The sequence below is a fragment of the Manis javanica genome, chromosome 8 (genome assembly GCF_040802235.1).
Source record: "Manis javanica isolate MJ-LG chromosome 8, MJ_LKY, whole genome shotgun sequence".
In the NCBI taxonomy this organism is placed as follows: Eukaryota; Metazoa; Chordata; class Mammalia; order Pholidota; family Manidae; genus Manis; species Manis javanica.
The window spans coordinates 62,752,310-62,777,678 of record NC_133163.1 but is presented as its reverse complement, the minus strand read 5'-3'; the positions used below and the strand labels follow the sequence as shown (position 1 = coordinate 62,777,678).

Genomic DNA, 25,369 nt, shown 5'->3' with positions numbered 1-25,369 from the left:
AAATTAAGGACAGTATATATTTATCAATATTATCTTTTGAGGAAATGATCTATAGAAAGACAGCAGATACAGAAAATTATGTACTTTCTCAGTAAACTCACTTCTAACATGAAATGGCAGCAATATTGATGGGTGTCTCTAAGAGGTTTTATAATGTTCTATCATAATGAATGGCAAACTGCATTAGTGGAGCAAATCAATTACATTTCATTTCATTTTGATCCTCATACTTTTGCAACAGGTTCTTTACCTTTGTGTAGTAGAACTGCAGGGATAACAAACTGACTAATTGAAGAATGATTATTGACTTCTGGTAATTTGTCTGATAAAGTTAAAAAGAAACCCATTTCTGACATTTAAGAGAAAGTCAAATCTAAACAGATTAGAAGAAGTCAAACAATATTGGTTTGGTAGGAAAGAATATTAAACCTAGGAAGAAAGTGTTTTTAAAGATATCACTTAACTTTCTAATATCCCCATATTGTAAATTTCAAAATATTACACATATAGTACATATGTATGTCCATACACATTAAAGTTCCCAAATATAAACTGCAAGAATTATAACAGACATGCTGCATTCCATCTACTCAAATCTTATCCCTTGAGGCCTATTTTATATATTCTTACCTGATTTTTTACTGCAAAATCTTGAGTTTTAATTATTAATATATATATTATTCTCTCCCTTATTAAATTATAAGATTATTGAAGACAATTACCATGTAATCTGTCTCTGCATCTTTCTAAAAATCTTTACCACTATCATATAATGATTATTAAATATTTTTGATAAAAGAAAAACAGTATAATTCTACTTCTTGATCTGGTGGTAGCTAAACTGTAATTATTTACCACATAGTACATTTAGGACTTCTGTAGTTTCCTCAAATTATATTTTGCAGTAAGAAAGGGTAAAAAGAAAAAAGAGAAAATAGGACGTGAGGTAGGGTTAATTTTAAGTTCAACTTGGCTAGGATGTGGTACCCAGATTTTGGTCAAACACCAGTAAAAACATTGTTATAAAGGTATTTTTTAGATGTGATTACCATTTAAATCAGGAGCCTCTAAGTAAAGCAGATTACCCTCCATTAAGGTGAATAGGCCTCATCCAATGAGGTGAAGGCCTTAAGAAAAAAGATTGAGGTTTCCAAGGAAGGGAGGAAGTCTACCTCCAGATGCCTTCTGACTCAGCCTTCAACATCAACTCTACCCAGGAACTCCTACAGATTTCAGTCTTGCCAGTCCGCACAACTGTGTTAGCCAATTCTGTTTCTCTGAGAACCCTAATGCAGCAGAATTCTGTATCGCAATGTGTAATAAATCTCACATTAAAAAAGAAAAAGAAACTGCACATACATGGTAGCATCATATTTAACATTTATAATAGTTAAAATGTCTCTAGGATCAAAATGAATAAATTACATTTTTATTTAAGAAATAGAGTCATGATAGATAAGATCATGGAATTAATGCTTTGGAATTATTCCACTGCAAATAAATAAACAAAACAAAACAAATCACCACCCCACAAAAACCCTACAAAACTTCCAAATACATACACACACACTTTCAACAGGTAACTAATAAATGATGGCTAAGATCAACCTCAAATATCCTTCATGTCAAATGGTTACCCAGAATCTACCTACTTTTCCTCTCCAGTGTTGCATTTCAATTCTAATTGCATGATCAAAGCAACAAATCGAACTTGAGATAAAAAAAAGTACCTAACTGACAAAGTCAGATGTTGCAAAAAAAGCACTTTTCAAGTACAAGTAATGCAAAAAATGACAAGTGAAGTGAAGGAGAGGTTTCAAAGCTTGAAAGACAATCATCAATACTGACAGATTACTGTAATTCTGGCTGCCAGCATGATCGATTTGGGCAGCATATGACAATCAATATTGTCCTCATTTAGTGAACAACATTAGATTCATAGTTACAGAGGATGTTCCTAGGATAAAATTTAAACTGTATTTAATGATCATAAAGAGCACAATTTATGCTGTGGAATCTTAGTGGATACTTTTATTGGGCATAAAATAACTGACACAGTAGTGCAATTATCCAAATATAATTGAGTTTATTACATATTCTTTTACTGCTTTATTTTTCTTACGAGAATTAAAGTAGTAACTGGTGGTTTTTCAAAGCCTACTTCTATCTTGATTTCTGATGTAATTTCTGTTAAGTTTCACTGATCTATTTTGTAATTCATGAGTTTTTCTTCATGGGAATTTATCTGGATTTATCAAAAACATACAAAGTAAAATTTAATAAATTTCTGAAATATGTATTTGTTATTTAAAATTAAATGGCATGTCTGTATTTCAATATGTTGAAATAAAAACATCCAGTTGTAATTTATTAAACAAACTTTCATTTAAATATCTGGTAATCTATGTGTAGGAAGTCATTTTTCCCCACATTTATAATTAACATAGAACTTTGTGAATCTTTGTGAAAAATGACTATATATTCTTCAGATTATCAAAGGCTAGGAAAGTCTCTACATACTTAAGTGGTATGGGAAAATAATTTCCATATAGCTTCTAAATTCAGCTTCCAAATCAAGAAAAATTTGGTCTAATTTCATGTTTTTACTCTGTGTCCAAGAGGTAGTTTTGCTGATAGAAATTGCTCATATTTGCTGTGTAAATAAAGTGTTCATGTGCTCTGTTTTCATCTGAAATTCTCTCTCTTCATCTTAGGACTTTTCTCCAGTGTGGAGAATTAATGTCTCAGCAAGATTTAAACTTGTAAGAACTTCATGAAGCGGGCCTGAAAACTCAATCAATTAACTTAACAACCAACCAAACATAAAAACCCAATTAGGCAATTGCTTGGTGTTGGGTAGGGACGTTTTATATTGACTGTAATCTTTACACATAATAGAATTAATCACTGCACAAAACCACAGACCCTACTTCATTTACTAAGCACATCCAAATTCATTATCTCATGTAATTGTCACAACAATTCTGAGATGGGTATTACCATCTTTTTTTTAACAGATGATGAAAATGATGTTCAGAAATTCTGTGACTTGACTACCATCACAAGACAAAGCTGGAGGTAAAGTCAGTGTTTTCTAACTGCAAATCCAGCTATCAGACCTCCAAGGTAACAGCAAATCTGAAATAGTTCTCAAGAGTATGAACTTAGGTGCAGGAAAAAGAAATTAAACTATATTCCCAACACTTCTAATTTTTCATTTTTTAACTACTTGGTAAGGTGTGCATCTTAAATACTGTTTGTATCTTGGGCCAGAAATAGTTTGTGTTGGCTCAGTAAACTGAGTTGCTGTTTTATGGCACAAGAGTCAAACAGAGTTTTGTATTACAATCTAATCTCTTTCTCACCACTTTCCCAAAAGATTTAAAGCATTCCTTCAACTGTGTCTTAAATAAAATGGTGGAGGACACTTACCTTAGACAGAACATCAGGATCAGACAAACTGTTAAGAGGCAAAGGTCAGAAAGAAAACAACCTCAACAGAGCTGACAATGTGGATAAAATTCATATATGGTTAATAATTTTTACATTCCTTGTAAAATTAGTCACTTTTCTAGAGATATTCATGAAATAATAAACCGAATCCTAGGTATTTCACAATGACCACTTCAAATCTGAGTTTTCAATTAAAGATGTAACTTCCAGAAATAAAAAACGCTGTATGTCATCAAGCTTAATCTATGTAACATACCATGATCCACCTATAATTCCATTTCAGTTAGCAAACATGAGAGATTACATAGGAATCAGACTGATAAGTCAATTTTTATCAGAAGAAAATAAATAAATGCAGCAGACTTACAATAAATCCATTTCATGTGGAAAAGGCAGGGTATTTTAAAAAGCCTTCCCTGCAAAGCTTAACATCTATAATCAATTATATAGAAGAAAAACAATTGAATTGTTTTTTATCATACAGAAAAAGGATTTGGAAACAAATCCATTTTAGAAAGGAGTATCAGAAGACAGTTTAAAATGGAAACTGTGTGCATATTGTGTCACAAGCACCATTCTAAGAGCTTTACACATTATTGACTCATTCAGTTCTCATAACACTATGAGCTAGACACTAAATAAGGAAATTGAGGCTAAGTGAGGTTAAATAACTTGCCCAAGGCTACATAGCTAAGAAGGAGATAAGCCCGCATTTGAGTCCAGGCAATCTGGCTTCAGAAGCCATGTTCTTAAACACTTCATGTCCTCTCAAACTTCAATGTCTCTGTTTACGTTCCCCTCTGCTTGGAATGCTCTTCTTAATCTCATCTACCTAATTCTTATTCATCCTTCAAAATTGGTTTAATCCTTATATTTCTCAGAAGTGTTTGTTGACACCACTACCCCTTCCAGCTGAATGAGATGCCCCTTGTTATTAACTTCCAGATCACTCTGCATAACTCTATTGCAGCACATACTGAAAATGTACAACTATACTGAGTACTCTGCCATGACTGTTTTGGTTATCTCTACACACCTGGAGTAGCAGAATATATAGCACATAATGGGCTTTAATTAATTAACCAAAAGATAAGTATGAGTAAAAGTGTATAAAAGAACATTCATTATTTAAATATCATTGTTAACTGTTTAAACACAGAAGGAACTCCATCATCTACATATCAATAAACAGGAATTCAAAAGTCTAAACAATACATAAGAAATATTTACCCTGGAAAGCAGACATACCTTGGAGTAGAAACCATACTGTTAAAAAGGATACAAGTTTTGGTACAGTGGAATTAGTGATTTCAAAGCACGGCTTGCATTTATAGCTGTTGCTCGAACCATGATGGGCAGGACCTTTCCATTCACAATAGCACCATCAAAAAGTGGACCAAAGAAGGGAACCTGATTGAGAAATTAAAACATTAGACTCAAATTGGAGAACAGCTATAAGAACAATCAAGATGCTGTTTGCATACGAAAGAGTTTCTGCTTCCTCTTTAGTTCTTCCTGCAGCTGAAATACTAATTCAAATTCAGTTTTTTTCCAGGATGGTTCATTCACACTAGGGCAATAAACAAACTAAAAATGCCAAAGGTCTATAGGTTTCCATTCAAAAGAACTGTGCTTCAAGTAACTAAAATAAATTCATACCCCTTGGAAATAAATTCCTTTTCCTTCACTGAATAAACACTGTAAAGATAACACATTCTTACTGACAGGAAATTAATTTTTCATTATTTTTGTGTGATACCAGCTTTATGACCTAAATGCTTTTACTACCTAAGACACTTATTACATGCTTTATCAGGAAAAAACCTGTTTTGATAATTGTTATTTTTTTCAGATGATTGACAATTTCAAAAGTTATTCTATCTGAATATAGATAAAATGGCAGCTGAAGGCAAGGACATAAGCTGTGGATAATACAGTAAATATTTTAGGCTTTGTAGCCACATGCTATCTCTGTTATATATATTCTTCGATTTTTTTTAAAAGAAGAAAAACCCATTAAAAATGTAAAAACATCCTCAGCTGTGGACTGTACAGAAATAGATAGTGGACCATAGTTTGCTAACCTCTGGTTTAGATGAACCCTAAACAAATCCGGCTAAGAAGTAGATTGTGTATGAATTGAAAGTATTCAAATTAAAAAAAATAAGAAAGACACCAAAATACCAAACTTTTATTATTTTGAAAGAAAATACTTCTGTAGGCGTGTTTCAACCCTATGGTATAAGACATCCAAATAGAACAACTTGGGTTATTTTTTACATTGTAGAATTCTCATTTATAGGTGACATGACTAAATAATCATGTAATGTTATTAAGATGCATCAACTAAAACTGTTAGACCCATATGTTCCTATTCTAAAGGGAATGATTAACTCTTACTTTTATTTTAGGAAACCATAATCATACTCTTCATAAAGGTTAAGTCCTTTTTTGATGTTAGTAATAAGGGAACTTCATTCTGGCACTACCTAGTCTCCCATTTGAACATAGTTCCTTGGCTATTTTTCCTGTTTTAGCTCCTTTTGAACCAGACTTAGAATTCACATACTACCAGCTCTGTGTCCCACTTCCCCCAATTTTCACAACTTGGTGCCTGGTCTAATCCTTTGGACAGAAGGAAAGAAACTCACAAATCCATATGAATGCAAAATATTATTAAAATGTAAGAGGAGTTCTTACCTCTGGTTTTTTCATTATCTGGATACTGAACATATGATTTTTCATTGGATATATTACAATAAGGACATCACCAAATTCCGTAGGAATAATTCCTCTCCTGTAGTCTCTAGTATGCTCTGACCAAACAATGTGTACTTCATCATTTCCTAAATGTCTCAACTGGAAAACCAAGAAAATAGTTTACAGTACTTTAGAATTGCCCTGTGAGTACAGTCATACAGCACAGACAACATACCATAAGAAGATTAACAGTTAAGGAAATAAAAATTTTTTTTAAGTTTCATTTGATCATTTTTCATAACATGTGAAACACAAAAACATTAGAGGACACTGCAAAAGACCAGATAATTTTCAACTGTCTACAGTAAATGAGAAACAAAAAAAAAGATAAAAAAAGGAGTCACATAAAGCTCAAATACTTAACTAGCGACTGTACCAATTCTCCAATACCAAGCCTGTTAAAAGATTGCTTAAAAGGGTGTTTTTAAAAAGTGACTGATTTAAGATTCTTTTTTTCTGACCACTCTTTGGAAGTGCTAATGAGCAATGAAGTAGCCTAAAGGAGGCAACAGGAGTTAAAGGAAATAGATAATTCATAAATTGCATAATCGCCTATTGGGAGAAAATTGATTATATTTGGTTTAACAGATTTATTTCCAGGCTTTCTTTGCCCTATGTAACTCCTTCAAATAGACTTCTTGAGGTTAGACTCCCTAGATATTACTTAAATATTTCTGGTGCTTAACAAAGGTGCTTCTGGCAATCACAGAGTTCACATGATGATGATTAAAATTATTAAAAAATCAAAGCATCCAAAAGTTGGATGTAAGTTATTAGAAAAACAAACTTAATACCCATTAGTCTTGAGTTTTCTTCATAGAGATTATTGTAGAAACATGTATTTTAATATAAAGCTTGGTTATCTTAGTACATTTATTTATTCTGCTACTGTAAACATTTGAGTCAATTTTTGGTGCTTATCTCACATGGGCTTTTCTATTACTTTCAGATAACTGGACACACTGTAGGTGGGAAAGTTTGGAAGAGAAAACTAGGATAAGTGTCATCAATATTTTTAGTCTGAGCTACCATATACAGGAGATTTCTATTTTTGAAATATGCAATTTATTTTGCCTTAAAGACCATAGGGTAGGAAAAAAGTTACATGTGTGATTCAAACAAAAAAAGGAAGTCAAGTCCATTTAATAAAAGGCATTCTTCTGTTACCCTTTAACCCTAGATTTCTTAACCTGGGTTCAAAGGGTCTGTGAATATTTCAAAATTTTTTGAAAGATTTTATTTTGTGAACAGAAGCCTGTCAAATAGGAGGATGTAAGACAAAAAAAAATGGGCCAAGAATCAGTGTTCTAATGGTTCTCAAAGTCCCCAACACCAATCTATCTAGAAAACCTTAATTACTATGAATGTTACTAATTCATGTCATTACTAAGTATTTGAGAATACAAGGTAAATCCCTGAACTTTAAAACCTGTATTCCCAAAACAAGAAATATCCTCTCAGATACTTCTATGGATCATAAGTTAGAGGCAGCTATTACTCTGAAGATAGTAGAGGCAGCTATTACTCTGAAGATAGTGCCCAGCTAAATCTGTAGACTAGAATCCATTATTTTAGAAATACAGTATATTTTTGTTTTCTTTTAAGGAAGACTTTCTTTTAGGTCAAGTGGATTAAATAATTGTTTCTGGAAGCCATAAATGTGCTTATTGTTCTAAATACAATGATGGTAGGACTCAAACATCAAAATACTGTTTAAGTTTTAATTCTCATTTACATCCCACTCCCCCTACCCCTTGAATAATATAAATGCAGGACTTGAGCTTTGTGACATTTTTAAAAACCAAAAAAGATTACACAACTCAGAAAAGCCATGGCTCTATAATTTCATTTATTAATCAAAATACTTTAAAAATATCCTTCCTATACAGCCATCCCCATGTGTCAGCTTCCCTAATAGGTTTATGTTAACTGAATACAAAAGAAATGTGAAATAAATTTAACCAGGAGGGATGATCCAATCTAATTTTGATACATTAATGTCATATGCTGTACATGTTACAATAGCAGCCAGATCTAATACTAAGCTCCAGGCTATACTGAGATTTCCAAATGGCAGATTGTTCTAAGTGATATCAAGTATAATTGAAGTAATAAACGATAGTAAAAGCTGAGCACACTGTCAGGAAGAATTTAAGTATTTACTTTTTAAAATTAAATGAGTTAGGTTAGGAAAGACAAGACAACTGAAATAATACAGGTCTCAATTTACAGAAAATTCCTTTTATTTATCTGCTACATTAACCCTTGAACTCTTGCCAAAGCTATCTGTAATTTCTAGTGCCCACTTATCTAAAAAAAAGAGAGAAAAAGGCAACTGTAGTTTTACCTCATAACCAAACTTGTCTTCAAATATCTACAACAGAGTATTAAAAGTCTGTAAGTTTAATGAAAAAGAACAATACATTTTTACCAAGATGTTGTAATGAAGATATTTGTTTCATAGAACCATATGTACAACAGTCATTCTAAAAGTGTCCAAGCATTTTATGTGAAAAGCTTCAAGAACACCCCCTATCATTTATGTTCAAATGCTAAAAATGTAATTATTTTTATATTATCATGATGAGGCATGTTTTTATATATTTGTCTTCAAAACCCACTATAAATTAAACACAAATTGAGAAATTGCTAATCATCACATGTATCTTAGGAATTTTTGAAAGACTGATGAAATAATGAATTTTGAGTAGGTTAACAGTTAAAAATTTGAGAAGTGTGTTTGACATATTTGATATAAGTACCTTATATAGTATTTTATATCTATTTTATTTAGTCCTTATCTCTTACAGACTTATAAGATTGTGTCCTATGTATACATCGGAGGTTTTTCTGAACTCTGAAGACTCTCAAAGTCTTCCTACCTACATGTATTTGTACCTAGATGCCAATCATTTCGGTAAGAGTACAAGACTTCTTCTGCACATGGGATAGGTCTGTTAAAATGCCTGGCAACCAAGCTCCTCTTCCAAACTCTGAAATCAGTTGGAAATTAAAGGTATATAACATAAGCTGCAGATTATTATCAATTTGTAAAGATAAAGGAGTTAAATAAAATTCAACAAGTATAAAATTGAAGTCCTCAGTACATTATAGAATATTAGCACTGGAAGAGATGCTGAAGTTCTAATTTTTGACTCAATATAGGAACTCCCCCTGCAATATCCCTGACAAGTAATCCTGCCTCTGCTTGAATACTTCTAGGGTTGGGAAGCTTACAAATTCACAAATAAACCCATCCATGTTTAAAAAGCTACAATCTTAGAACATTCTTTACATCAAGCTAAAAGCTACCTTCCTAAAGCTAGTTCTTCCAAATGAGCTTTACTAAATAACTCCAATCTATGTTCTATATATTATCTTTTTAGATACTTAAAATCAGTTTAATATATATTTCAACTTTTTTTTCCAGGTTAATAGTGTGCTTAGTTTCTTTTCTTTATAGTTTATAAACCTATTCATCATACTATATTATTACCTCAGTTTGTGAAGTTGCTATTAAATTGTGGTGTCTGGAATAGAAGATAGTATTAGTGTATGGTTCTAATACAACTCCCAGAAGAAAGTGGGACTACTTCCTTTCTTCTGTTCACTAAATTATTTTTTGCATTTTTATGTTGGCTCAAACAGAAGTTGTAGTCAATTCAAACCCCCATGTCTTTTTCTTAGTGAAACTCTTTTAAGCAGGTACAATTGATTGCTGGAGCTAAAGAGAGGATTTTGTATTGATTCTTATTAAATTTAAACTTGCCAGGTTCAGATTATCTTTAAGTCTATCAAAGTCTTTTGTTGCCCTGATTCTGTAACTGTGTCATTCTCTCTCAGATTTGGGTTATCCTTCAAATTGTGTCTTCATTTAGATTTTGGAGAAAAATACCAAATGGGACAGGTTTGGATAAGAATCTTACATCAAGTCATTACAGATGTTTCTCCTGGTTTAAAAAATACCCAGCATTTATTAAATGCTATTGTTCTAAGAATTTTGTCATAATTTATTTAATTTTCATAACAATGTTACAAGGTTAGTGTAATTATTATTACCTCTGTTTTTACAGATGAGGAATTGAAGATTAAAAAGGTAAAGTAACTTAAGGTCACACACCTAATAAGAGGTAGAGGCAGAATTCAAATCCAGGAAGGCTGGTTCCAGCAACCATACTTTAACCACCTCCCTATAGTGCCTCATTAAATAATTAATTTATGTCTCTAGATATGATTATATAACCAGTCACAAATATACTTACTAAACTATTATTAAGACTACATTTATTCAACTTGTCTACAACAAACGACTTAGTTAAATGCTTTATACTGTCTATGGCCTTCGCTGATCTAGTAATCCTATTAAAAAAATTAAGTTACTTTGATGTGATTTGTTATGGTGAACTCATGGTAGCTTCTAGTGATCACTACTTCATTACCTAAGTGCTCACAAGCCATCTGTTTAATAATCCTTTTTTGCCAGGCATTGACATGGAACTCTTGAATGTTAGTAATTTTTACAGTGGCCCATTCCATGTCCTTTTATAAAAATCAGATGTTTGCCTACATTATGACAGTGTTCTCATTTTCTATGATTATCAGCAGATTCTAGAGTCAAGTGTAGATTTCCTCTGGAGACTAGAATTCATGTAAAGTAACTATATCATCTCTTTTAAAATGAGCTTACCCTATGACTTTCCTATTCCCGTTAAAAGCACCCACAACTAATTATAATTACTTATATCAAAATCTGAAAGTCTTCAATTTCTGTTTTCTGTATCATAATCTCTAACAAGCTCCTCATTTAAAAAATCTATTACATTCCTTTTCTGTATTTTCCTTTCTATTTCCTCTAGTGTTGCCTTAGGTCAGATGCTAGTCCTTCTACACATCTGGACTAGCTCATGAGTTCTTAGACGTCCGTCTCTCCCGCCTTCCTCTCTACCTTCTTTTATTTGTTAACAGATATTGAAAGATGACTAAATGCACTATGTTAGCTATTGTAGATAGAATGATGAGAAAAAACAGGCATACTCTCCTGGTTCTCACAAAGTTTCAAGTCCAGTGGAAGACACAGAGTAAAATAATTAAGTAATTAATGATACAATGCTCTAAATACGCTTCTCTGAGTATAAAAAACAAAGAGAATAGATCTATAATGGCAGTTGAAGAATGCACAGAAGTTAATTAGGTTAGGCAGTTACTTCAGGAGATAGTGGTATACATGTAGGAATCGAAATTGTTAATACTCAATACCCCAAGCCCTCATTCTTCCACCTTCCATATACTCATATGTAGCAAACATACACTATCACATACTAATCGATTATGTGGAAAAACATACTTTCATACACATTCTGATAGTCACACTCATACATTCACTTATTGTCCAGATCACTTAATTTTTAATTAAGAAAAGCTTCTCGAAGCAAAGATACAGCATTTAGTGTACAATGTCTCATCAGAGTGGGCACTCAATTAATACTTCTGACTATTAAAAAGATAATATAGTACTTATCTTGGCAATTTTTTCCCTATCATTACATAATACACAGCCTTAACATAGAATTAGCTGCAATTATGGCATGCATTTACATATGCCACTTTGTGATCAAGAAAATACATAGTTAATGTGATAGTGTTACTGGGTGAGTGGGCTACTGAGGGAGGTCTGGAAAGGTCTCTCTGAGGAATTATCATGTGAATATGAGAATATAACAATGAAAATAAGAAAGCCTGATGATGTGGAGAAAGAACATTTCAAATAGAACAGTAAGTGCAGAGCCCCTGAGACGGGAATGAGCTTGACATGTTGGCAGGTTAGAATGACAGCCAGTGAGGCCAGATTGTGGTAAATGAAAAGGAAAATGACAAGAGATGAGATCAGAGAGGTAGGCAGGCAGGTGGCCAAATCATGTAGGGCACTGAAGGCCACAGTGAGGAATCAGCATTTTATTCTACACCCGACAAAGAGGCCACTTCTATACCATCCAAATTATACCATTTCATTGGTGAGGTAAGTTTACTTTGAACAATTTATATTTCCTGGTTTCTCGATCTTCTAGTCTTGTCATTGGGAATATGTTTATAGGAATTGGGGTTAAGGGTAGAGGCTATGATACTAAAATAAAATTACTTTATATAAGGTTGTTGTATTTGGGACTAAAACCATGAGCATTTCCATTGGGCTTAAGTATTACATTAGCTACAGTTTTACTAAAATAATGAAAATTTGATTATTATTCCTTAAATTTGTTTTTGAATTCACTTTCCAGACTATATTTAGTATGTAGTTCTTGGGAAAGTAAGGTATATTTTAACTTTATTTTATAAAAATAGATTTAAAATTAGTACTATAAGAGCAGATCTCTAAAGCTCCTTTTCAAAACTACTGTGAACAAATTTCAAAACAGAAAATCAACTGCTGTATATTACACTAACAATATTTCAAAGGAAACTGACTTAAAGTCCTTCTTTCTCCTCTTTTGGGGGGTTCAGGAAATGAAAGATAGACCAGAGAGTCCAACTGAGTAGACTACAATTATCTCAACTTGATCTTTATCAAACTCCTAAAAGGATGAATCAACTACCTATGAAGCAGAGCATCAGCACATGGTTAGAATAAGGAGACAGAGGAAATGACACAAGCTCCTGTGAACACTTCATACAAAGGCTTGCACTTAAAATTTTCAGGGGTGAATAAACTCTGTTAAGTAGGAATTATTTTTAACCATTTTCCATTAGTCTTTCTCAGGTAGAGAAAATTTATAAAACAAGTAGCTTGGACTGGGGTTATATCAGGATTTTTGATTTGGTAGTATAATATTTCTAAGAAAGACTACTTTGTCACACTGAATGTTTGGTTACTTTATTCACAAAGTATAATCTATGTTGTAAAAATTTTCACCTGCCATCTTGAGCGTTGAAAAAGTTTCTCTCCACAAAAAATAAAACACTATACTGAAACAGGCTCAAGGATATTTACCTCTCATTCTGAGAAAATAAAATGCTTAAAAATAATTTACAAAATCACTGTATGATATTTTAAATAAAAAGTGAGAACTAAAATTAGTGTATATAAAATAAATATAAATAGTTTTCTCCTATAAAGTTTAAAAGAAAGCAGCAGAGTCATAAATAATTCCAGCTTGCCACAGGCATGGCTATTTCTTTATACTGACTGTCGACTATCTAACTTAATTAAGAGGTATTAAACTCCATGCTGAGGTCAACAAGCCTTACTTCCTCCAATATTACACTTCAACCAGTGCTCATTAATGTGTCTACTGAATGGATTAACACACCTAAAGATATATGTAACAAAGAAAGGGGGACAAGGTAATGATATCCAATTGTTCATTTGTAATAGGACACATGTTCAAGGTCTCAGCTTATTACCACTAATGTGGAATTTATTAAATTCAGGAGAAAAAATACCAATGCAGAAAGTCATCTTTTATTAAGGAGACTGGTATAAAACAACTGTTTTCTATCATTAAGTTTGAACATTTAACCTTTTATTAAAAAGAAGTTGATTTTATAATATAGCTAAAATATAGGCCTGTTACTTAGAAAAATCTTACATACAAGGATGCTGAAGAGCAGATTAACGGCAAGAGTCATACAGAATAGGAAAAAGGAAAATTCAATATACAGAGAAATGAATGTTAAGTTTTTTTTATTTCTATGAAAAGGCTTAGAATAGTTATACTGAATTATGAAACCAGGTTACGTTTTTCTTTTTCACTGAATTAAGTGAAATGTTTCAATTTAGTACCAACCATGATAGAGTAGATTTTATTTAAACCGATTTAAATTATTACCCCCAAAATAAGACAACTATACCTTCCAAAATGGTATTGCTTTATTACATATTGTTTTTAATTTTGAGAGGTTTCACTTTTATGTGGTAGGTACTATACATGTAAAAGCAGTGACACTTTGAACTAGTCTCACTAAAACAAAACAAACAAATAAATTGCTTTCTTTAAGTAAAAAAGACCATCTAGCCAGGGCAATTGTCTTCAGTAAAACAATAATTATTTTAACAACTAAAATAATATACATACTTGCATTATAAAAATTTTTAAATTATAAACATAATTACATCTGAAAGCTACAATATTTCTGGCATCTCAAAATTAAGCAATTAGGAGATTAGACCATGTAATTGCCTGTAATCTTTTTCCTTACTAAATAATTGCAAAAAATACTGTTACTTTTTCACTTGGTAAATTACCAAATTATTTAAAATTCAGGATTAATTAGCTTAAATGAAGAAGCCAAACTTGGTGAGCCAGGGAAACTCCAACCTCGTGTTCTTCCATAGATACATTGAAAAATCATGATCTTAAATGTAGAAAACACTGATTCCAAAAAAAAACTCTGAGACCTAATACACGAGTTAGCAAAGCTGCATGCACCATACAACATCAGTTGCATATCTGTATGTTAATAAGGAACAATTCAAAAAGGAGATAATGAGAACAATTCTATTTATAATTCCATCATAAAGACTACAATACTTAGGGATAAATTTAACCAAGAAGGAGAAAGACCTATATACTGAAAACAACAAAACACTGCTGAAAGGAATTACAGACTACATAAGTAAATGGGAAGATACTCCATGTTCATGGTTTGAAGGCTTAATATTATTTTTTTCCCAGATATGCTTTTATTCAATAAACCTTAATGCTTTCTAAATTCAAAATATCTATAAGCATTAAAATATTCTAGATAAGGCTCCCGGGGAAATGTAGCTCACTGACATGACTGAGTGTGGGAAAGGCTAAGCTATATTCTTTAACTCATGGTAACTAAAAAGCTAAAACAAAGGCAGACATCTTTATAATAAAGCAATCTTAAAAAATGGTTTTGGTATTTAGTATTTCATTATTACATTCAGGGGAATTTTAAGCTTTGCCTGTTATATTAAATTGGCAGACTCATTCATCAATCTGAATTCATTCCAAAATTACAACTCTTTCACAGGATATTCCATATAGCATTCATTTTTGCCTACAATCAGTGATGAAGTCTTATCTTTTCCTATTTGACCATGAATATCTCCACAGAAACTAGTATTATCCACAGAGCATTTTTGTTTTTGGAAAAAAAAATAGACTACAATTTCCTTCCTTTACATTGCCTTTGATTAGACCTTCTGTCCCTTTTTCCTTTTCTCAACTACTTCCTGCCACTGGTCAGTTAAATCAGTCTTTTAGGAACATTAAAAAAAAAATCTTTCCCACCTGGTTTTTCTTTACCTCTCTCTTTTTCTATTTAATTTTTTATATTATTGATATACACTCTTATGAAGGTTTCACATGAAAAAACAATGTGGTTACCACATTTACCCATATTATAAAGTCCTCACTTTATAATATGAGGACTTTATAATATAATATAATACCCCAATGCAGTCACTGCCCATCAGTGTAGTAAGATGCCACAGATTCACTATTTGCCTTCTCTGTGCTACACTGTTTTCCCCGTGATCCTCCCACACCATATGTACTAAACATAATACCACTCAATCTCCTTCTCCCTCCCTCCCCACCCGCTCTCCCACACCCCTCCCTTTGGTAACCACTAGTTCGTTCTTGGAGTCTCTGAGTCTGCTGCTATTTTGTTCCTTCAGTTTTGCTTCGTTGTTATACTACACAAATGAGGGAAATCATTTGGCATTGGTCTTTCTCCACCTGGCTTATTTCACTGGGCATAATGTCTTCCAGCTCCATCCATGTTGTTGCAAGTGGTAGGATTTGTTTCTTTCTTAGGGCTAAATAGTATTCCATTGTGTATATGTACCACTTCTTCTTTATCCATTCATCTACTGATGGACCCTTAGGTTGCTTCCATATCTCGGCTATTGTAAAAAGTGCTGTGATAAACATAGGGGTGCATATGTGTTTTTGAATCTGAGAACTTGTATTCTCTCGGTAAATTCCAAGGAGTGGAATTCCTGGGTCAAATGGTATTTCTATTTTTAGTTTTTTGAGGAACCTCCATATTGCTTTCCACAATGGTTGAACAAGCTTACATTGCCACCAGCAGTGTAGGAGGGTTCCCCTTTCTCCGCATCCTCGCCAGCATTTGTTGTTCTTAGTCTTTTCGAAGCTGGCCATCCTTACTGGTGTGAGGTGGTATCTCATTGTGGTTTTAATTTGCATTTTCCTGATGATTAGTGATGTGGAGCATCTTTTCATGTGCCAGTTGGCTATCTGAATTTCTTCTTTGGAGAACTGTCTTTATATATATTCTGCCCATTTGTTAATCGGATTATTTTATTTTTGGGTGTTGAGACATGTAAGTTTTTTATATATTTTGGATGTTAACCCCTTGTCGGATATGTAATTTACAAATATATTCTCCCATACTGTAGGATGCTTTTTGTTCTGTTAATAGTGTCCTTTGCCGTACAGCAACTTTTTAGTTTGATGTAGTCCCATGAGTTCATTTTTGCTTTTGTTTCCCGTGCTCAAGGAGATGCATTCATGAAGAATTTGCTCATGTTTATATTTAGGAGATTTTTGCCTATGTTGTCTTCTAAGAGTTTTATTGTTTCATGATTTACATTCAGGTCTTTGATTCATTTTGAGTTTACTTTTGTGTATGGGGTTAAACAATAATCCAGTTTCATTCTCTTGCATGTAGCTGTCCAGTCATGCCAAAACCAGCTGTTGAAGCGGCTGACATTTCCCCATTGTATGTCCATGGCTCCTTTATCATATATTAATTGACCATATATGCTTGGCTTTATATCAGGGCTCTCTGGTCTGTTTCATTGGTCTATGGGTCTGTTCTTGTGCCAGTACCAAATTGTCTTGATTACTGTGGATTTGTAGCAGAGCTTGAAGTTGGGGAACATAATCCCCTCTGATTTACTCTTCCTTCTCAGGATTGCTTTGGCTTTTCAGGGTCTTTTGTGGTTCCATATGAATTTTAGAACGATTTTCTCTAGTTCGTTGAATGCTGCTGCTGGTATTTTGATAGGAATTGCATTGAATCTGTAGATTGCTTTAGGCAGGTTGGTCATTTTGACAATTTCAATTCTCCCTATCCATGAGCATGGGATGTGTTTCCATTTATTGCTATCTTCTTTAATTTCTCTCATGAGTGTCTTGTAGTTTTCAGAGTATAGGTCTTTCACTTCCTTGGCTAGGTTTATTCCTAGGTATTTTATTCTTTTTGATGCAACTGTGAATGGAATTGTTTTTCTGATTTCTCTCTCTGTTAGTTCATTGTTAGTGTATAGGAATGCCACAGATTTCTGTGTATTAATTTTGTATCCTGCAACTTTGCTGAATTCAGATATTAGATGTAGTAATTTTGGAGTGGATTCTTTAGGGTTTTTTATGTACAATATCATGTCATCTGCAAACAGGGACAGTTTAACTTCTTCCTTGCCAATCTAGATGCCTTTTATTTCTTTGTGTTGTCTGATTGCTGTGGCTAGGACCTCAGTACTATGTTGAATAAAAGTGGGGAGAGTGGGCATCCTTGAATTGTTCCCAGTCTTATAGAAAAAGCTTTCAGCTTTTTGCTGTTAAGTATAATGTTGGCTGTGGGTCTGTCATATATGGCCTTTATTATGTTGAGGTACTTGCCCTCTATATCCATTTTGTTTAAAGTTTTTATCATGAATGGATGTTGAATTTTCTCAAATGCTTTTTCAGCATCTATGGAGATGATCATGTGGTTTTTGTCCTTCTTTTGTTGATGTGGTGAATGACGTTGATGGATTTTCGAATGTTGTACCATCCTTGCATCCCTGGAATAAATCCTACTTGATCATGATGTATGGTCTTTTTGATGCATTTTTGAATTCAGTTTGCTCATATTTTGTTGAGTATTTTTGCATCTATGTTCATCAGGGATATTGGTATGTAATTTTCTTTTTTTGTGGTGTCTTTTCCTGGTTTTGGCATTAGAGTGATGCTGGTCTCATTGAATGAGTTTGGAAGTATTCCCTCTTCTTCTACTCTTTGGAAAACATTAAAGATGATGGGTATTAGGTCTTCATTAAATGTTTGATAAAATTCAGTGGTGAAGCCATCTTGTCCAGGGGTTTTGTTCTTAGGTAGGTTTTTGATTACCAGTTCAATTTCATTGCTGGTAATTGGTCTGTTCAGATTTTCTGTTTCTTTCTACGTCAGCCTTGGAAGGTTGTATTTTTCTAGAAAGTTGTCCATTTCTTCTAGATTATCCCATTTGTTAACATATAATTTTTCATAGTATTCTCTAATAATTCTTTATGTTTCTGTGGTGCCTGTAGTGATTTTTCCTTCCTTATTTCTGATTCTGTTTATTTGAGTAGACTCTTTTTTTCTTGATACGTCTGGCTAGGGGTTTATCTATTTTGTTTATTTTCTTAAAGAACCAGCTCTTGCATTCATTGATTCTTTCTATTGTTTTATTCTTCTTGATTTTATTTATTTCTGCTCTAATCTTTATTATGTCCCTCCTTCTACTGACTTTGGGCCTCAATTCTTCTTCTTTTTCTAATTTCGTTATTTGAGAGTTTAAACTGTTCATATGGGATTGTTCTTCTTTCCTGAGGTATTGCAATATACTTTCCTCTTAGCATGGCCTTTGCTGCATCCACAGATTTTGCGGTGTTGAATTATTGTTGTCATTTGTGTCCATGTATTGCTTGATTTCTGTTTTTATTTTGTCACTGATCCATTGGTTATTTTGGAGCATGTTGCGAAGCCTCCATGTGTTTGTGGGATTTTCCATTTTCTTTGTGTAATTTACTTCCAGTTTCATACCTTTGTGGTCTGAGACACTAGTTGGTACAATTTCAATCTTTCTGAATTTACTGAGGGTCTTTTTGTGGCCTAGTATATGATCAATTCTTTAAAATGTTCTATGTGCACTTGAGAAGAATGTGTATTCTGCTGCTTTTGGGTGGAGTGTTCTGTAGCTGTCCGGTAGGTCCATCTGTTCTAATGTGTTGTTCAGTGCCTCTGTGTCCTTACTTATTTTCTGTCTGGTTGATCTGTCCTTCAGAGTGAGTGGAGTGTTGAAGTCTCCTGGAATGAATGCATTGCATTCTATTTCACCTTTTAATTCTGTTAGTATTTGTTTCACATATGTAGGTGCTTCTGTGTTGGGCACATAGTTATTTATAACAGTTCTATCTTCTTGTTGGATTGACCCTTTTATCATTATGTAATATCCTTCTTTGTCTCTTGTGACTTTCCTTGTTTTGAAGTCTATTTTGTCTGATACAAGCACTGCAACTCCTGCTTTTATCTCCCTATTAGTTGATGAAATATCTTTTTCTATCCCTTCACTTTTAGTCTGTGTATGTCTTTGGGTTTAAAGTGAGTCTCTTATAGGCAGCATATAGATGGGTCTTGTTTTTTTTATCCATTCAGGGACTCTATTTCTTTTGATTGGTGCATTTAGTCCATTTACATTTAGGGTGATTATCGTTAGGTATGTACTTATTATGAAGGCTTAATATTGTTGATGACAATAGTAACAAAGCAAACCAAAGATTCAATGCAATCCCTATCAAAATTCCAAGAATAGTTTTTGGAATTAGAAAATACATTCTAAAGTTCACATGGAACTTCAAGAGACCCTGAATAGCAAAAAACGTTTTGAAAAGAAGTAGGTATAGGACTGACATTACTTGATTTCAAAACTTCATAAAAGTTATAGTAATTAAAGCATTTAAAAGGACAGACATTTGGATCAAAGGATTAGAATGCGGAGTCCAGAAATAAATCCTTGCATATATAGATGATTAATTTTCCACAAGAGTACCAAGACTGTTCAACTGGGGGTACTGCAGTTTTTTCAACAAATGGTGGTAGCAAAGCTGTTCAGTCACATGCAAAAGAATGAAGATGGACCTTTATATGTCACACTATATATAAAAATTAACTTTTATGGATTCAAAACCTAAATGTAAAAGCTAAAACAATAAAACCTTTAGAAGGAAACATACAGGAAAATCTTAATGACATTGCACTTTGCAATGACTTACTGAACTGACATCAAAAGCAGAGGGCACAAATGAAAAAATAGGTAGATTGGGCTCCATCAAAATCAAGGAGTGAAAAGAAATCCACAGAATGGGAGAAAATATTTGCAAGTCACATATCTGATAAGGGATTAACATCTAGAATACATAAAGAACTACAATGCACAATAAAAAACAAACCTAATTCAAAAAGGATGAAAGATCTGAATTAACATTTCTCCAAAGAAGATATACAAATGGTGGTCAATAAGCACATGAAAAGATGCACATCACTGGTTATTACAGAGATGCAAATAAAAACCACAATGAAATACTATTTGTGCCTATTAAGATAGCTAAAAAATTTTTTTTATGGAAAAATAACAGGTGTTGACAAGGATGTGGAAAAGTTGGAACAATTTTAAATTGCTGGTAGCATCTAAAATGTCATAGTCATTGTGAAAAACAGTTTGACAGTTCCTCAGAAAGCTAAATATTTGATTTCCATAATACCCAGTAATCCTACTCTCAGGTATATACCTAAAAGAACTGAAAATAGGGATTCAAACAAATACTTACACAACAATCTTCACTGCATCATTATTTACAATAGTCAAAAAACAGAAACTACCCAGTGTTAATAGATGAATGGATATACAAAATACAGTGTATGTGTATGTATATGTGTGTGTGTATAAATATATACATAAATAAATGGAATATGCAATATTATTAACTTTAATAAAAAGGAATGAAATTCTGACACATGCTAACATGAATGAACCTTGAAAACATTATGTTAAATGAAATAAGCAAATACAAGTGGACAAACACTGCATGATTCATGATTCTACTTATATGAATTAGATACCTACAACTGGAAAATTCAGATAGAAACTAATTTAGAGGTGACCAGAGGCTGGAGAGGGAAATACAGAGCTACTGGTAATGGGTACAAAGCTTATGTTTGGGAAGACAAAGTTCTAGGATTTCCAGTTTCTAGTCTTTCATGTAAGGACCTTGGAAGATGCCACTCTATCCTAATAAGTAAAAAGCTAAACAAACTGAAAAATCATCTACTTCTCTTAGATTAGAGAAGTGAGGTCACTGGGAAAAATAGTACAGTTAGGCAAAAAAAAAAAAAAAAAAGAAAAGGGAGCAGAAACCTTTGTAGGAACCAGTGCTAGGGTAGCAAAACATGAACTGTAATTGATAAAATGCTGGAGACTCATTATAGACAAATCTGAGAGACTAATGAAGCATCAGAATTGGAGTCTGGTTTGGAATATCAATGATGATTAATATGTTAAGGCTCTAGTGGAAAAACATAGACAACATGTAAGAAGAGATGAATAATATAAGCGGAGAGATGGAAATTCTCAGAAATAATAAAAAAGATACACTAGAGATTAAAAACAGTATAAGTGAAATGAAGAATGCCTTTGATGGGCTCATCAGTAAACTGAACACGGCTGAGGTAAGAAATCCCTGAGCTTGATGTAACAATAAACTTCTAAAACTGAAAAACAAAGAAAAGACAGACTGAAAAAAACTCAGAACAGAATATCTAAAAATTGTGGGACAACCACAAAAAGCATTAACATATGTATAATAAGAAAGAGAGAAAGGATCAGAAGCAATATTTTAAGCAAGAACTGCCCCAAGTTAACATCACACATCAAACCACAGATCCAGAAAGCTCAGGAACACTAAGCAGGATAAATGCCCAAAAAAGTACACCCAGGCATATTTGAGTATCAGCACATCAAAGATAAAGTCTTGAGAGAGGTCAGAGAAAAAAAACATTTTATCTGTAGAGGAGCAAAGATATGAAATACATCTGATTTCAGAAACCATGCAAGAAGAAAGTGGACTTAAATATTTTAAAGTGCTGAAAGAAAAAAACTACCAACTTAGAATTCTGTGAAATTATCCTTCAGAAGTAAAGAGGATAAATACTTTTCAGACTAAAATTGAGGAAACTTGTTATGAGCAGACCTGCCTTCAAAGAGAAAGAAAATGATATAGGTTAGAAGTTCAGGTCTACATAAAGAAAAAAAGAACATCAGAGAGTCAATAATTGAAGGAAAAATATTTTTCCTATTCTTAATTGATCTTACTCTAATTCTCAATTGGTAACAGTTTGTTCAAAAGAATAATAGCAAGTATATTTGATTATGTATGCTCATATATACACATGCTTATGTATAAGTAAAGTGAATGATAGAAATGACACATGGGATATGAGGGAAGAATTAGGCATATTGTATGGTACCTGCATATTATAAGGTACTTGCAGGACCTGTGAAGCAATGCAGTGTTATTTGAAAGTGGACTTGAATTAGTTGTAAATGTATAGTACAAACTCTAGGACAATGACAAAAATAGTTACAGAAGAAAGGAAGTATGATTGGTATTCTAAGAAAGGAATGAAATGGAATCATATATAAAATGTTCAATTACAATCACAAAAGGCAGAAGAAGTATAGATAAAGTATGGAATATGGAATACAAAATAGGTACAAGCAACAAGAGTAACAAATATGGTAAATGGTAAACCAACTATATCAATGATATACTTTAAATGTCAATGGTCTTAATAAACCAATTAAAAGAGGTGTCAGAGTGGATCCAAAAAACAAAACTCAACTATATGTTTTCTATAAGAAACCCACTTTAAAGATACATATAGATTAAAAGAGATGAGATAGACCGTGATAACATCAATGAAGAGAAAGTGGAACTAGTTATATTGATTTTAGACAGAGCAGACTTCAGAGCAAGGAAAGTTATCTGGGATAAAAAGTGGTATTACCTAATGATAAAGGTAACAGTACTCCAAGAAGACATAACCAATCCTTAACATGTATGTGCCCACCAACAGAGTGTCAAAGTACATTAGGAAAAACGGAAAGAACTGCAAGGAAAAAACAGAAGAACCCACTATTATATATGGAGACGTTAACATATGTATAAGAAGAAAGAGAGAAAGGAACAGAAATGGAGAAATCCAGAAGGCAGAAAATTGGTAATGATATACAGTTAAACATAACAACTCCATCAAAAAGGATATAATTGACATTCATAGAGTACTTCATCCAACAACAGAATATTATACACTTTTCCTAGACTCACATGGAACATTCACCAGTTAAGACATTTGGGCCATAAAATGTATCTTAACAAATTTAAAAGAAGACAAATCATACAGTTGTCTGGTCTCAGATCACTATGGGGTTAACTAGAAATCAGTAACAGAAAGATAGCTGGAAAAGTCCAAACTAATTTGAAGATTAAACAATGTACTTCCAAATAACACAAAGGTCAAAGAATTCTCAAGAGAAAACAAAATATTTTGAACCATATAAAAAGTTCTGGAAATGGATACTTGTGATGGTTGTATAACATTGCAATGTATTTTATGGCAATGAACTGTACATTTGAAAATGGTTAAAATAGTAAATTTTATGTTTTATATACACATATATAACTGAAAAAAAAAAAACTGAAAAAAAAAAAACCTTTCCATACTTACAGATGAAACAAAGTATTTAAGGTTTTCTAATAGAGCCAGTGCTTAAAAATTTCACCATATAAGGGTATAATTTTAATCAGAACTCATGCATTTAACAATTCTTAAATGGTGTTATCATTTCTAAAATTAATTTTCTTATGATAACAGATTGTTAAACAACCATTTCAGATTTTAAAAAATAATTAAGAACAGATCCTTGTGACTGTTTTGAAGGAAATAACAAATTTTATTTGAATTTCTACAAAGGTTGCATGAATAGAATTTCAAGTATCAAATAATTACCAGATTTAAGATCATGGAAGTAAAAATATCCTAATATAATTTTCTTAAAATAAAAAAGCATTTTAATAATAAATAATGTACTTTATTCTGCTCTTACGTTTGCAATCTTATGTTTAATTTTAGACTATGCTCTGGGGTTTAGAAGATACTTGTATCCATGGAGCCAAGAAAATGATGACAATGATAAATAAAAGCCACTGCCAAGTTCTCAATGATTAAAATGATTAATCTTTTTGCACTATACTTATAATTGTCTCTAATTTGTGTATGGCTTATTTTCACAGAGATTTAAAATGAGTTGATGGAAGAAAGTGCTTAATTGAAATTTTAATTAAGTTTTTTACTTCAACCCAATTCTTCACCATCTTTTTGTCAGTATTCATGGCTCATTTTGTACTAAAAACTACATAACAAGAAATTCTATAGCAAACCTGTTCCTGAATATAGTTTCCTCCATTTATCAACTACCTCCATCTTTATGACTCATTCCAATCTGATCAGCATCCATTTATTAGTTTTAGTAAGCATTACTCATTTAGTAGACAATTTCCAACAATCTTCTAACATGTAAACAAAAGGTATCAAGGGTATTACATCAATTTTACAAAATATTTGAGGAGAGTTCTGAAGTTCCTTTTCAAAAGAGTGTGAGAATAGCATTATTTTCATAGTTTATTAATGATGTGTGAAGAGCTTTGATATCAGGCAACAGAGTATGAAGTTAAATGACTGATGGTATTAAGATGGTTACATTCAGCAGTAGTTCTGAATAAACTGAGAAGAAGTGAAGGAGGGAGAGGAGAAGGGAGAGAAGAAGGTAAAGAAAAATGTTGGGTAAGGTTTTATTTTTTAAAAATGTTTCTCCTTAACAAAACCAAACATGGATTGAATACATACAATTATACTCTGAGGTATCTCTGTGGTCACTAGAATGATTTTTAAATATGTTGCCAGCTATCAAGGGTGGTGTAGGTTTAAAGACATGGGCCATCAAAACCATTCCACTCTCTCTCTCTCATAAATTCTAAGGCAATAAAATCTATTTTAATTAAGTAACACTTATTTTATTTGCTATGCAGTTTTAGTTAAAATTTATGATAAAACATGTTACGGTTTTAGTGCTTTGTAATGACCTACATTTTATTTTTTTTCTTTCCCCAATCAATACAAACATTGTATCTATCCATATGTGAAGGGACTTGAAATAAATTTCACCAGTTTGAACATATACAAAAGTTTTGCAATTTGTCATATCCCCATTTTCTTGAGGGCAAATCCTTTAAAATTAACCTTCAATCATATCACTAAGGAAAACAGTGTGTTCTATAACAATCCTGTTTCTGAACACAGTACTGGGT

General features: G+C 32.6%; 1 protein-coding gene across 7 annotated transcripts in view; it reads right to left on the bottom strand.

The window, feature by feature from the left end:
- The window catches only part of RALGAPA1 (Ral GTPase activating protein catalytic subunit alpha 1), a 266,532-nt gene that overhangs the window by 23,390 nt on the left and 217,773 nt on the right, over positions 1 to 25,369 (bottom strand). For all 7 annotated transcript variants that reach the window (XM_073211346.1, XM_073211345.1, XM_073211347.1 and 4 more), the window contains 2 exons: positions 6,154 to 6,312; positions 4,736 to 4,863 (listed from right to left, as the gene is read on the bottom strand). In XM_073211346.1, the coding sequence (XP_073067447.1) occupies positions 4,736 to 4,863; positions 6,154 to 6,312 (287 nt within the window). The remainder of the gene's footprint in view (positions 1 to 4,735; positions 4,864 to 6,153; positions 6,313 to 25,369) is intronic.